The sequence below is a fragment of the Phycodurus eques genome, chromosome 17, assembly GCF_024500275.1.
Source record: "Phycodurus eques isolate BA_2022a chromosome 17, UOR_Pequ_1.1, whole genome shotgun sequence".
Lineage (NCBI taxonomy): Eukaryota > Metazoa > Chordata > Actinopteri > Syngnathiformes > Syngnathidae > Phycodurus > Phycodurus eques.
This window is the reverse complement of record NC_084541.1, coordinates 5,193,977-5,209,823: the sequence shown is the minus strand read 5'-3', so window position 1 is coordinate 5,209,823 and position 15,847 is coordinate 5,193,977. Positions and strand designations below refer to the sequence as shown.

Here is a 15,847-nt window from a genome sequence, read left to right as displayed (position 1 = left end):
CGGGGGAGATTGTTTAGAGCGTGTTGAGAGGCTGTAACCTGAACAATCTCCCATGCGCCCTCCTCATGAGTAAAATGACCAACGTCTTCATTCCTTTTGTGTTTATTCATTATAATGTTTGGTAAGATAAATCCAACAAATATATTGTAAAATATAGTCATAGAAATGTAATAGAAGAGAATGTAAAAAAATTCACTGGTTTTATGAAGAATCACACACAGATTTGATTTGAGTGCATGTGCATTTAAATGCGCTCCCTCTCTCTCTCTCTCTCTCTCTCTCTATCTCTCTCTCGCTCTCTCTCTCTCTAGCCACACTTGGTCCTCCCCTCCCTCTTGTGCTCTTGTCAAGTAGTAGGCTGAAAGAAAAGCAAGAAAGCAGGAAAACTTGCTCTCAACAAGACAATATAGTGTACAAACGCACAGTAACATTTGCAACCCACATGAACTTCTATTCTTTCAAAATATTATGCAAGCCGTTCTGCTTTTGTGTGATTTCTCAACATACATTTGCATGAATGGTTTGCGTATTTGCAGACGTACTGTATCTCCGTAACTCAGTGAAATGGGTCTTTGGTCCACAACTTCAAAATGTTTTAAACACTCTTAGCTTGGGTTAGTTTGTGTGTGTGCATGCGTGCATGCGTCCGTGCGTGTGTGTGTGTGTGTGTGTGTGTGTAATTGTTAGTCAGTGTGGCTGGCTGTGGTCTTTTCTATTGTATACTTGATGGCGGTTATGTTGTTGTTTCAAATACACAATGTGTCATTCTCCTTGTTTGATAGTTAAGTTTCAGAGTAAACTCCAACTGGTAGTGGCAATGTGCAGCTTGAAGCCACTTTTTTTCAAAGAATAATTATATCAGCCAAAGTGCTGATTGTTGTCAAATGAGTGGAGCCACCTGCCACCATACAACACTAATTTCCAAAGTTTGGGCTTGCAAATCAAAGCAAAATTCGTCTGATCAACGGCTCGTATTGCAAAAAACTCTTAAGTTGGGTCACACGTATCTTGAGGCACCTATGTAATTTGAAATTCTATGACTTAGTTAAATTTCAAACTGCACAAAATGATGTACAAAGTCCATGATAATTTACTTTTCCAGAGTATTTAAAGGTGTTTGAAATCAGACAGCTATGATCTCAGGAGAAATGGTGTTCTCAAAAAGCACAAGACAAGAACCAGTGTTCAACAAAGATCTGTCTCTCTTAGAGGTGTTACTTTGTGGAATAACTACGACAATCACCTGAAAATGTGTTTCCATTACACTTTTTAAAAGTATGTTTAAAAAAAAAAAAAAAAACTAAAAAAAAAATAATATGATTCAGGCATAAACAAAAAACGTAAAAGTATTGGAACTTTTTGTTAGTTTGACTGTTGGGACAAATTTGTGCAGAGCTTGTTTTTGAATGAATATGTCTAGTTGTTTTCTTTGGCGCGGCACGGTGGACGATTTACAGTTCTGAGGACCGGGATTAAAATCCCGACCCCGTCTGTGTGTATTTTGCATGATCTCCCCGTGCGTGCGTGGGTTTTCTCCGGGTACTCTGGTTTCCTCCCACATCCCAAAAACATGCATGGTAGGTTGATTGAAGACTCTAAATTGCCCTTAGGTGTGAATGTGTGCGAAAATGGTTGTTTGTTTCTATGTGCCCTGTGATTGGCTGGCGACCGGTTCAGGGTGTACACCGCCTCTCGCCCAAAGATTGCTGGGATAGGCTCCATCCAGCACGCCCACGACCCTAGTGAGGATAAGCAGCACGGAAGATGAATGATTGAATTAATTAATGTTTTCTTTGACTAATTTAATTTCACTCCGTCAGATGGTGAAATTTGCATTGCTGCTTTGAAGGAATTTTTTGCTGAACTTTTTTTTTTTCAGTAAAACTGAGCAAAGGCATTATAAACTGTGGCTTCACCCAATGCTTTTTCAGTTGGCTTTATCCTTTGTTGGTTTGATGAAATGATTGACTGAAAGCTAATCAAATAAAATCTATCTATCAAATATTGAGAAAGCCCCTTTTTATTCTTGTGAAGAAGCAAAATACAAAATTAAGAATTGTAATATTAATAAGATTTTTTTCCAGGCTCTGTCAAAAGCCAGGATCAACGAGTCGTGTGTAAATAAGCCATTCAGAGGGGTTTGCTGAACAGATCATTGTTATTGACACCTTTTTGGGTATCTTAAGATCTTTTGTTACCTTGAACATGGACGTGGACTACATTGGTTGTAGGTCGCCTGCTGGTCTGGACAGCACAGACATACTGCCCCTCATCTGTCATCTCTACATTTTCAATCTTGATGGTAAACTCCTCTTGATTAAGTGTCACCAGACTCACCCTTGGATCCACAGACCATTTTTCATCCCCGGCATATAGTATACTTGACCGATTTAGCCAAGCTGTATGTGTGACAATTTCCCCCTGTGTACACCTATGGAAGAAGAAAAAATATAATTCAGTTATAGCTTGAGCATATTTCTCAAGGCAGACAGTTTTAAAAGAGGAAATATGCAGTATTTCAAATACTCTCTCCATTACCCCAGGAGATTTTATGACTAATTCCTCAATGTTAAATGTTTGACTGTGTGTTGGAGAATTTAACTACAGAGAACAAATTGAGTAACATCATCTGTGGCAGGTACTGAATGAGAATAAAGCACATTTTGTGGGCGGCACGGTGGGCGACTGGTTAGAACGTCTGCCTCACATTTCTGAGGACCCGGCTTCAATCCCCGGCCCTGCCTGTGTGGAGTTTGCATGTTCGCCCCGTGCCTGCGTGGGTTTTCTCTGGGCACTCCGGTTTCCTCCCACATCCCAAAAACATGCATGTTAGGTCAATTGACAATTCTAAATTGCCTGTAGGTGTGTATGTGAGTGCGAATGGTTGTTTGTTTGTATGTGCCCTGCGATTGGCTGGCAACCGGTTCGGGGTGTACACCGCCTCCTCCCCGATGGTAGCTGGGATGGGCTCCAGCACGCCCGCGACCCTAGTGAGGAGAAGCGGCTCAGAAAATGGATGGATGGATATATTTGTGTGTGTGTGCGTGTGTGTTTTAAAACCTGTCCTGTACAGTTGCATGGCCATGCAGAATAGGTGGATCTGTATGCCTTTTGTGCTGGAAGAGTTTTGCTGTGGAACAGGGGAGTTTGAAATGCTCCCTCTGCTTATTTAAAAAAAATATATAATTCTGATACTGATTGAAAATGCAGCTGGACAGAAAAGAGTTTTAGGGGACAGACAGAGGGAAAGAACGGACAAGGGGCATAGGGGTGCACACCACATCAGAACAATAGTCTAGAAGTTTGACCATAAGTAACGTTACAAAAGTCGAATCGTACTCTTATATGTGGACAGGGGGGGACACCAGTGAGGAGATGGAACAACTAACCAATAGGACAAGATGAGCGAGGACAGAAAAGGGCAGGGCAGGACAGGGTGCGGGAAATGAGTAAGGCAGTGCTACTGATGAGTGGTGCAGTGGGATGCTTTTATAGTGTCTAAACACCTGCAAGAACTTGTGAGTTGATATCTTAATACAACCTGTGTTATTATTAGTGGTCCCAGCACAAGCAATTAAAGCCTATAGAATGTCTATGGGGCGGCACGGTGGACGACTACTTAGCACATTCACACTCACAGTTCTAAGTTCAAATCCCGGCCCTGCCTGCTGTGGAGTTTGCATGTTCTCCCTGTGCCTGCGTGGGGTTTCTCCGCGTACTCCGGCTTCCTCGCACATCCCCAAAACATGCGTGGTAGGATGATTGAAGACTCTAAATTTCCCTTAGGCGTGAATGTGAGTGCAAATGGTTATTTGTTTATGTGCCCTGCGATTGGCTGGTGACCATTTCAGGGTGTACTCTGCCTCTCGTCTGCAGTTAGCTGGGATTGGCTCTAGCATGCATGCGACCCAAGTGAGGATAAGGGGTACAGAAAATTGATGGATGGATGGATGGAGTGTCTATGGAACTTATTAGTGAATAAACACCATATACCACATGCATGTGAGTCAACTGACAAGCAATTCTCAAAATCTCACAGCTGCGTTTGTAAAATTGACACAATGACACAGACATCAAGGTATACATTTGGAATAATTCTGCAAAGTTCATGAAATATCAAAACAGACATTTTACCTTGGTTAAACACCAAATAAGAGTCTGCCCAGGTCGACTTTTCAGTTCCTCTCGACGCCTGCGGGTGGTGCATTGCACTCACGTTTGGATATTAACAAATACCGGTACTTTGTTGCTGTATTTGCATCCCATCGTCGATTGGACCCTTTGGCCTGTTGTGATTTCAAACGAAGAAAGGACTTTTGGATGACTGTAAACCAAGATTTCGAGGGGACCTGCAAATTACTTTAGGGTCCAAAGCGTCTTGTTGTGGGAGTCTCACAGCAGGGCGGCTTCGAAGGCTGCAGTTTATCAAACCGTGGGGAGCCACTGTGTCACCTCAGTTTGCGGGGAGGATGCCCGCTACAACATATAACTGTGTGTTGAGTAAGCAAGTTTGATTCTCCACTCTCAAAGCAAATCGAGTAATCATTACACGACATGTCAGGATGACAGGGACAATTGTGTTGCCACGTCTGACATTTGTAACAAAATAAAACCCCATGAAAAATGCTTAAAAATTCATCTATTTGGTTTTTTGCTCATGCCCAAAAGTCTGGAGTGGAGGGGCGGGACCATCGCAGAACTCCTGGTTCAATATAGCGGGCAGTCTACTCTTGTGCAATTTGCACATTGCACCAGGGGCATGCAGAGGGGGGGGGGGACTTTAGGTGCCCGGGCACATGCCCTTTTGCCCTCGATGCCCAAGGTGCTCATTTGTCAGTTTTTTTGTGTGCGAGAGTGTGTGTAAGCCTGTCTGGGCCCTTTCATCAATAAAATGTCATGTCACCATGTTGAAAAAAGCCAAGTTATACTTTATTCAGAAATTCTGTCTGTAAAAGTTACGAACAGAATCGGTGACAAAGGACAGCCTTGGCGGAGTCCAACTGTCACCGGAAACGAGTCCGACTTACTGCCACCAATACGGACCAAACTCTGACACCAGTCAACAAGGGACCGAATAGCCCATATCAGGAAGATTGGTACCCCATACTCCCAAAGCACACTCCATGGGACTCCCCGAGGGACACGGTCAAACGTCTTCTCCAGGTCCACAAAACACATATAGACTGGTTGGGCAAACTCCCATGCACCCTCAAGGACCCTGCCGATTCCACGGCCAGGACGAAAACCACACTGCTCCTCCTGAATCTGAGATTCGACTTCCCAACGGACCCTCCTCTCCAGCACCCCTAAATAGACCTTACCGGGGAGGCTGAAGTGTGTGATCCCCCTGTAGTTGGAACACACCAACCACCACCCCAGTTTGCCAATCCAGAGCCACTGTCCCCGATGTCCACGCAATGTTGCTGAGGTGTGCCAACCAGGACAGCCCCACAACATCCAGAGCCTTTAGGAACTCCGGGCGAATCTCATTCACCCATCGGCTTGCAACCGAGGAGCTTTTTAACCACCTCGGTGACCTCAAACCCAGAGATAGGAGAGCCTGCCTCAGAGACCCCAGACTTCCTCATGGGAAGATGTGTCGGTGGAATTGATGAGGTTTACATAAAAAAATAAAATACATTTAAAACATCAAATACAATCCACCGTATTAGAATGAATGAGAGTATCTTATCAACTGATGACAAAAATATAAAATGGTAAATGGTCTGCACTTATATAGCCCTTTATCTACACCATCACAGTGCCCAAAGCGCTTCATAAAGCCTCACATTCACCCACTCACACACACATTCATACACTAATGGGTGACTGCTGCCATGCAAGATGCTGCCAGGCCCACTGGGAGCAATTTAGGATTCAGTGTCTTGCCCAAGGACACTTCAACATGCAGACAGTCGTAGCCAGGATTTGAACCAGTGACCTTTCCGTCACCGGACAACCTGCTCTACCTACTGAGTCACAGACGAAATAACCCCTTGAATACACAACCTACCAATACCTACACTCTTCCACGAGTGGGGTCAAAAATGAGCCCAATTAAAATCAATGCATTTTTGCAATAAACTGGGTTTTTATTCTTCAAAATCTTTAAAATTGAAGAGTTGTAAATGTTTTCATATTCCAGGCATTCCTCATAAAACATGTTTGTGACATGAGGCCATTCGCATTTTTATTTATCTTTTCATTAGTTGCAGTTTTTGTATCACTACTCCACTCTTCTACAAGTGGGGTCAAAAATTACCCAGTTAAAATCAATGCGTTTTTGAAAGACATTTCTCCCATTTTGGTTAAGATGATATATTTTGCTCAAACAAGAGTCATTTCATTTTTGACATTCATTCATTCATATTTTAGCACTTAACAATCAGGTCAATCAGGTGTCAAAACATGTTTGTGGGCCCTATGTCTGGAGGACGAACAGAGAACATTCAACAGGTCTGGAGACCATAACACTGTCCACGAATATGTACACACACAAACATCTTATCTCCTCTCACTGTGTGCAGCTGTCACAAACTACCTGCTTCTGGCTGTGACCATTGCACACAGGGGTACTGCATTTCCAACAGCAATCAGTGGCTATCTTTGTTTCTTGGACACAGCTGGCACATATTTTTCTGCTGGCCCTGTGTGCTTCTTTCCTGTGGCCGGATCACAGCTGTTTTTGTAACTCCACACCTTCCCATTGCGTTAGTGATGTAGGGTGGTAGGGTCAGGGTACCTTTCAGTCGACTTTTCATGTGAGGTGTCACAAGCTCCTTTGAGAGCTCTGTGAGGAAGTGTCGTCTTCCATCGGTGATGCATGTGTAAAATTCAGGGTGCTGAGCCCTGAAAAATTAATATGCATTCAGAGCAGCGACATCAATCATGTACCAAAGCACCATGGGCCACTTCTGCGTCTGGTGTTTGCAGGTGTAGTCCATCTGGTCCATAGCATCTACTCCTCCTTTGGTCTAGTTGTAGAGGAGGATCGCTTCTGTTTTTTTCTTTGAGCTGTTTTCATCCACCATCTTGGCATGTTGCAGTGTGCTAAGCAGCGGAACAGCCTTTCCATTTTTTCTCACATAGCTGATCGTGGTCATGCTGCCACTGAACCCAAATTCAATGCTGTGGACCTCTCTGGATCTCGAAGCCTTCATGACTGGAGCTACTGTTAGCTAACACAATACTGTGTTACAATACTGCCAGCTAACAACAATTTAGGCTAATCTGATCACACATTTGATCACACATTATAATCGGTCAATGAAACATAAGTTCATAAATGTAGATAATACTTACATGTATGTTGCTGTATAAAAATGACCTCCTGGGTGCTGAGACTGCTCACAACCGATGTGTAAGTGGGACAGTATTGACAGTCAAAGTTGCATCAGATGTGAGAGATGACATCAGATGTGTAAGTGGAACAGTCAGAGTTGCTAAGAGTTAAAGGCTTCCATAGAAGAGTGGGGTAGTGATACAAAAACGGCAATTTCTTATATTTAATGAAAAAATGAATATCAATGCAAATATCACAAACATGTTTCATGAGGAATACCTGGAATATTAATATATTACAACTTTTCATTTTAAAGATTTTGAAGAATACGATTTTTGTCCCCACGTGTGCATCTAAGGATTATTAAGGGAGATACAAATTAAGAAAATACTTCTGGGTAGCCGTGCGTAGCAAATGCATTCGACATAGTAGCAGGCTGTGACAGCAAAAGGTGGAGGTGAATAATGAGTCCAACCCCTCTCAAGAGAACTGGTACCAGAGGCCAAGCTGTGTGTTGAGGCGAGCATGACTATATCTAGTCAGAATTTGTCAACCTCGCACACCAGTTCAGGCCAGAGAAGTGACAGTCCACATTCCAAACAATTCTCAATTCCAATTATTTTAGGGGCTGGGTCAAAAAAAGTTTGCATGGTTTAAATAAAGGGTGTCCAAATTATTAACATCCATCTTCTTTGCAGCCCGCAGCATAAACAAAAATGAACATTTGACCCGGGGTTCTTTATAACCAGTATCAATATCAAACCTATGAACAAAAAGCAATGTGTATGGAACTAACGCAATTTACTTAATATTCATTAATTGCTTCAGCTTAAAGTTAAATACAGCATTTTTAAAATAGTTATTTGCAACTGTTTTAACTGTGTCCTCTGTCCTACACGCTTCCCATCCTGTCTTTGTCCCTATTATGTCCAGTCCTGTCCTATATTGTTCTGTCCGTCCCTCATGGGGTGTAGCACTGCTGCCCCATAAAATACTCGAATCTAATGTGTCATTGTACTATCCATATAAACATTTATTTTCCTTATCTTTCTTACAGCTAGTATTCCTGTCCTTTGTTCTCTTCTCTTTCTATATTATTTAGGTATATTTTCACTGTCTCCTCCTTTTTCTTCTGTCACTCCACTTTAAAACTTTGTACTGTCCGACAGAAATTTTCAATAAATATTCATCAGAATACAAATAACTATAGTGGCAATACAAAAACTCCACTGTGTCACAGTAGTGATGAGCACGGCAGTTTTTTTTAGTGTGCTGAATCATGGGAATCAGTTCATTAAAAAGATTCGTTCAAAAGATTCATTCACTGAATCGTTCAGTTTTTTTTCACAAAATGCTCCATCCCTGAGGTTCACGGTCACTCAACACGTTCAACGAAGGACTACGCGTTGTTGTTGTCATGTATTGTAAACTAGGAAAGGCGAGGAGATTATTCAAAAAATAAAAATAAAGAATAAAAAAACTTCTGCTAAATTATCACCTACCCATGTCTCTCTCAGCAAGCTCTCGAACACCCGGGCTTCGGTTGTGAGTCGTGAACATGCGTGCAGCAAGCTCAGCTATCCACCATCCTTCCGCGTCCCCTCACGTCCAGCTCAGCTCTCGCCAGCCGGCGTGACTTTTCTGCATTCCACCGTGGTGGACAGCGTCACGGACACCAGCACTCGCCAGCCGGGCTTTCTGCTCACTCACCTTACTTTTATTGTCATCTGATTAGTGGAGAGCCGTCTTTAAGTGTCTTGAGAAGCATTATATAAGTTTAATGTATTATTATTATTATGAAATAAAAGGCTTTAATAATCACATTAGAGACAGAGGGAATTATATGTATGTGTAAGTATATCCATCCCTCCATCCATTATCTGAGCCGCTTATCCTCACAAGGGTCGCGGGAGCGCTGGAGCCTCGTGTACGCATATACATTTATTATTCATTTACATTTATTTTAAATATGTGCGCTTGACTGACTCAAACATTAGCCGGTAGGTTGAAGCTGCTAGTGAAAGCTATCCCCGCGAGGACGTCAGGACTTGCGGTTAAAATCACTCGTGTATGTTCACTGCGTAGTATGTCGTTCCTTGCCCAAACGAATCACTCATCGTACTAGTACATCGCTCCTTAGCGGATCACAAACGAAGAAGTTCAACGAACGAATCACTCGTGTCTCACGGATCGCGAACGATAAGTTCAACAAACGAATCACTCTTCAGTTCCTCAATACACCAGTTCACCGAACAAATCACTCTGTTCACTTCAGTCCCTCCCCTGAACGAATCACTCTTCAGTTCTTCAGTACACCAGTTCACTGAACGAATCAATCTTCAGTTCCTCAGTACACCAGTACACCAGTTCACTGAACGCATCACTCAGTTCACATAAGTGCCTCTCCTGAACAAATCACTCTTCAGTTCCTCAGTACACCAGTTCACGGAACGAATCACTCAGTTCACTTAAGTTCATCCCCCGCCTGCACGGCGCTGCCTGACGCTGGCTGCTCATTGGTCATTCGCCGAAGTGAGTGACAACGCTGGCGAATCGCAAATCATATCGCAGTACGTTGAATGAAGTCCCACCCCCGACTGCACGCTTGGCATGCTCATTGGCCATTCACATAAGAATTCAGAAGTGAGTGACAGAACGCTTCAACAGTTCCGTTTGCGCTCCCAGCCAACTCACTTGCCTCAGGGCGGCCAAGCTAAAATAATGAATCAATTCATAAATTGATTCGGTTCAGTTCGTTCACTAAAAAGATTCGTTCTTCTGAACGAAACGTTCACGAACATAACAACACTATGTCACAGTAAAACTGTTCTGGCATACAAGGGATATGGATTATTCATTGTGCTTGACCTAACAACATAGATCTAATTGAAGTCACCAAATTTATGTCATGTGGAGTGTATATATACACTCCACATGACATAATATATATAATAATAATAATAATATATAAACTAAACATGGCACCTGAAATTGACCACCTCATGCATCAGTGATGCAACAGCTGTTCAATATGATGTCAGCTCACCATCTTGAACAACAAAAGATGTGTAGTGAAAAGAAACAGCAACTGTTGTTGTGGTGTTGTGTTACATCAACTGTGCTCTCCACTTGAACATAACTGCCTTTCTCAATTCGCTGCTGTTACAGTTAATCAGTTATCATACGTTTTTAGCCCTATTGTTTCACATGTTATTTTAAGTGGCCCGCAAAACTTGAAATTCAAGTATCTGTCATGAGCTATCCTTGTAGTTCCTGTTTTGGAGCTTGGGTGGCGCTTTGCCTTGGCCGCGCACCTGTTTTCAATCAGCCGTCATCATCTCTGCCTGTATAAAAGCCTGCCAGATCCTGGAAACCCTCACCAGAGTATTAACGTTCAACCGTGGTACACTGGGCTAGTACATTCACATAAAGCTACGCCTTATTCACATTATTCTGATGACTATGTTCAATGGATGCACTTATTATGTGTTGCCCTTAAGGCATTTCTCTAAATAATTAAGTTCAATGGTTTAAGTAAATAGAAACGTATTCAGACATCATTCAGCATGGATGATGTCTGAATACGTTTCTTACTTGTTTTTCACTACTTGTCACTTTAAACCGCATACCCTCCTTGAAGTCTCAGCGCCCTTTGCACAATGGTCATTGCACCGGACTATTGCAATATTAGTCATTTGAACTGCTCTAAGTGCTAGAGGACTCAGCATCTTTTTGCACAATTGTTTTTTGTCAATGTCTTTATGTCTCCAAAGTGTTCTGTAAATTGACTGTCTCTTGTACTAGAGCGGCTCCAACTACCGGAGACAAATTCCTTGTGTGTTTTGGACATACTTGGCAAATAAAGATGATTCTGATTCTGATTCTCATTTAGTGTAGTATAGCAGTGGTCTAAAATTGTATTTTCCCTGATAGGACAATCGATGTGCTGCTTGTATTTCGGGAGTTCGAGGTTGAGTTTAGTTTTGTTAAAGTCCCAGAGAATAATGAGGGGTGAGTCTGGTGTTTTTTTTTTCGTTTACTTGTTCAGCGAGCCTTAGCAGTGCGGCATTCATGTTAGGTTGAGGCGGAACGTAGACACCGGCGAGAATGAATGAGGCGAACTCACGAGGCGAATAGAATGGCTTACAGTTCGAAACAGCGACTCTAAATGCGGGCTACGTGTGTGCTGAGCTCCGTGATGTCCGTACACCATTTTTCGTTGATATAGAAGCATATCCCGCCGTCTGTTGTTTTCCCCAATAACTCCATGACGCGGTCTGCCCGGTGAAGATGGAATCCAGGAAGCATGACGGCGCCATCGGGGACAGCCTCACAAAGCCAAATCTCCGTAAAGCACAGGGCGGCGGAACGCCCAAGGTCTATACTTGTCTTTATCAGCAGATGAAGCTCGTCCATTTTGTTGGGTAGGGAGCGTAGTAGCTCCGGTGAGTAACTTTGAAACATCTTGGAATTATTGGATTCCAAGGGAGAAAGAACAGGGAGAAAGGAAAAGCAGAGGAGAGTGAGAGGTAGATGGCCAGCACACTCTCTCAGTCTCTCTTTCTCTCTCTCTCTCTCTCTCTCTCTCTCTCTGAAGCCCATATTTCCAAAAAACAGATTATAAGGTCCTTCAGTCAGAGTCAGTAAATTTCCATAATCAGGACATTCCCAAACAGGCTCCCACAGCTGGCTGGGGAGCTGGTGGGAATGTCCTTGGATACAATAACAATAAACAAATACTTTATAAAGGAAAGGCATTAACGTGAATAAAAGTACTTTTGTCAACTCATTCACAAGTTGCCATTCTGTTCCAATCCAATCCCCACTTGGGTATTTGTTCTGCGCCTGTACCGCATATGTACAGTGTGTGAGGAGAGGGGTGGGGAGAGTTTTTCATTTACTCGCACGTTAGGTAGCCTGCAGTAATGGATCGTTTTATGATCAAGAAGTGAGGGCAGGTAGAAAATTAAGTACTCACAAAAGAAAGTTCCACTCACGGGCGGTGACAGTGGCTGAGTGCGTGCATCAGCTGCCTACGAGGCGGCGGGCTCCGTGGGGCGGCCACGTGGGCAACTCTGTCTTGCTGTACAGCAGCTACAATGCTCCGTCAGAATGTTTTTACGTGAAATAGGGACCGTGGTGCAAAAATGATTGCGGACCTTTGCCCTAGAGAAGTGCGCCAAATCAGGTGATCGCACGGTTTCACACTGGAAATGTGAGGAAGTGCTAGCTTGAATGGTATCCTGTGCGAGACTCCTGTTGGCGCTTCCCCGACCCCTTACCCCATTATCTTCCTCACAGGATTATAGTAGGTCAGTGATGGTGTAGTGGTACACTTGCCTGACTTTGGTGCGGGCAGCGTGGGTTCAGTCCCCACTTAGTGACGGTGTGAATGTGAGTGCGGATGGTGGTCCATGTCTATATGTGCCCTGAGACGGACTGGCGACCAATTCAGGTTGTAGTCCGCCTTTCGCCCGAAGTCCGCTGGGATAGGCTCCAGGGCCCCGCGACCCTAACCAGGATAAGCAGTGTTGAGAATGGATGGATAGATTATTTTATCTATCTATACATAAAGGCAATGTATGAAAAAATTAAAAATCAAATGTGTCTAAATGAATGTCTATTGCTACAGGTTGTATGTACAGGCTGTGTACCAGCTGTGAACTGGCTCAGACTACGACTAATAAAATGCATATGCAAAAAGACCTAAAAGGGGGGAAAACTGTTATAAGGTTATTAAAAAAACCAAAAAGTTTATACCTTTATTTGTACAGAAAATAAGTAATTAACGAATAGGACGCATGTCTATAAACGGACAAAAGCTCATCCAGTGAGGTTGGTGGGTCATGAAAAAAAATGAGCACCAAGCAACAACATCTGGTGTTCATTTGAGAACCTGACCAAAATTGTAATGTGCACCCCTGGGAATGGTAAAACCTTTATTTGTTTATTTTAATTGTTTTTTATTTGTAAGACAAGCATAGGTATCAGGCAATTCAGATTTATATCATTCTTAAGGGTAATTGAGAAGCTTTTCAAAATCTTAATGCATATACTACTCACAAAAAGTTTGGGATATTACGCTTTTTGGGTGAAATTTCAGGATGGACTTAAAATGCACTATAACATTTACAGGTGTAGCATTTATAGGTCAAATAGGAATTTAATTAATTTAGGAGAAAGTAATAAGCCGGGAGTGACGCTTGCGTTACTTCTGGTTTATCGTAATTTTAAATGTAATTGTTAAAATCAAACTAATGTCTCGAAAAAGGGCACCACGTCACTTTTTACAAGTATAAACTTTTGGAGAAATGACGACAAATATTTTTAATGAGTCTCATACTCTGAAGGTTGCTACATTACGACATGTTGAGTCCTAGATTACAGAGGTTTACGTAAACTCAGAACACACACAAAATATGACTAAGAGTAGAATTTTATCGTATATTTAATGTAACACACAGCTCCAACTACAAACTACAAAAAGAAAATAACACTAAGGGTAAAAGAAAAAGAAAATGAGGCTTACGAAAATGGAAACGAGTACATGTGTGTGGTCACTGGGCTAAAATAAGTGAGTGTATGAGCGTTTACTGCGTTGAGTCAGAGCGAGAGAAGACAAAGTTGGGATTTCGTGTGAAGCTAGTAATTTCCCCTATTCCTAGTAATTTCCACTGTTTTCTTCAACAAAACTAGTGCAATGGTGGTGTAACAGTGTTGGTTTGCTGGTATGCTTTTATTTTGAAGGCCTGATTGTCCAGGCTACTGGAAATGTGCGCCAAAGAACCCCGAGTGCTGCAGTAGGTACGGGAAGTACAGAGTTGGGTTGGTGACGTCGTCAATAAAATGCTCGCATTCAATAAGACTTCTTGCCATCTGTGAACCCACATATAAAGAATATAGAATAGATATTGTTCATAAATGTTCATTAATTGTTATTCATTGTATTTTTGTCATGTTTTTGTTGGAGAGCTGTAAATAAACTTTTTTTTAACCTGGATTATGAGTCTCCATTACAAACCAATGCAAAATTAGGTTATTTTTTAAAAGTCAGTGTTGTTTTTCACTTTGATTAGTAAAATTTACTGAAGCGCCCTGTGTTGTTGCTGTTCTGTGGGGTGATGTTTATACAGTCGTAGAATATCCAATGCACCTTGGGTAAGTGAATGCAGCAGAATGAGAAGCAGAGATACGTGCCATCCTGCAAGAACTTAAACAGTCCAGTGAATGTCAAATAGCAGACGTTGCAAGTACAATCGAAAAGGTCCGATATGAATGAATCAAGATTACATAATTAAAGCCATATGAAGAGACTACCATCCCTGGCTAGCGCTCCATCTTTAGTCGTTCAGACGTCGTGTTGGTAATTTTAGATTAAATTCCGGGCTCTGGCATTTGCTCATATTGCCAATGAGCAACATTTTAGAGATGGAACATTTTATGACGAACTGACATCGGTGCAATGTGTGTGTGCTGTCTGTAATTAGATTGGAGTCACTTCCAGGCACTAAGAGTCATCAGTCTGTTGCAGTAGCTTTGACACACTCACTTTCTCTTTTAGTTTTATTTCTCTTTTATTAATTCATTCATCTTCCCCTCATTAATTTTCTTTAGTCCGTGATATATTGACACGATCAGACTTGTTTCGCCTCTTAAGATGCTTCACCTACAACTGCGAGGAGCTACTGCCTTTCCCTTTAACATGGAGCCAGCTGATATCCTCTCACCAAAGAACGCATCCTAAAGGAGATATGGAGAGGGACAAGAGGTGTCAATAAATTAAGTGAGAGAGAGAGAACTGAATGGGACAGGAAATTTAAATAATTCCTTCTTTTGATCATTATGAGTAATGTGAGAATACTTGCCAGCGGACGAACAAACAGCTGTCAGAAAACTGTAGTTGTTTGTCTGCATTCGACCACAAGCTGCTGCACCCAATGCGACTGATGTCATGCATGCTGAGATCACGGGATTACAATTTCAGCATCACGGCACCCTCATAATGGTCAGTGTAAGACAATCACATTCCTCTCTCTCATCTACTAACAACTTCACACAAGATTTATAATGTGCGGGAACTAATGTGAGGGAACTAAACTTTGGACCTCCATGATGCCAATGTGATGTGAGCATACGCCTCTTCGCTCCCTTGTCTGGGTAATCTGACCCCAACTTCCGTACATCCTATATTAATATTTATATTTATTAAAATCATATAATAATAAATAAATAAAATAATATAATATTAATTATATATATATAAAATATAATATTTATATTTATTAAAATATATTAATATTTTATTATTATTATTATTATATGTTTTAGGTCCAATTTGTGTCAGCTGTGGTTGTTTGTTAAAGTGCTCTATATATGAAGTTGTTTAATTCTTTAAATCTCTGTCTGTTTTCTTGACATACTGTATATTCTCTCAAAGAGGTAATCAATTTAAGTCTCCTCTTGGCTGCTCCAGCAATAACCTTGCTGCTGCATTACTGGATCTGTTCATTACACATCCACACATTCCTTGATTGCAGGAAAATGAATATTCAGAGACAGTGACAC

The 15,847-nt window shown here is 41.9% G+C and overlaps 1 protein-coding gene across 5 annotated transcripts in view; it reads right to left on the bottom strand.

Moving 5' to 3' along the window:
* The window catches only part of ntm (neurotrimin), a 164,494-nt gene that overhangs the window by 35,085 nt on the left and 113,562 nt on the right, over positions 1 to 15,847 (bottom strand). For all 5 annotated transcript variants that reach the window (XR_009770198.1, XR_009770199.1, XR_009770197.1 and 2 more), the window contains one exon: positions 2,199 to 2,431. Coding sequence is in view for 2 of the 5 variants with exons in the window: in XM_061702517.1 (XP_061558501.1) it covers positions 2,199 to 2,431 (233 nt within the window). In the remaining 3 variants the exon portion in view is untranslated. The remainder of the gene's footprint in view (positions 1 to 2,198; positions 2,432 to 15,847) is intronic.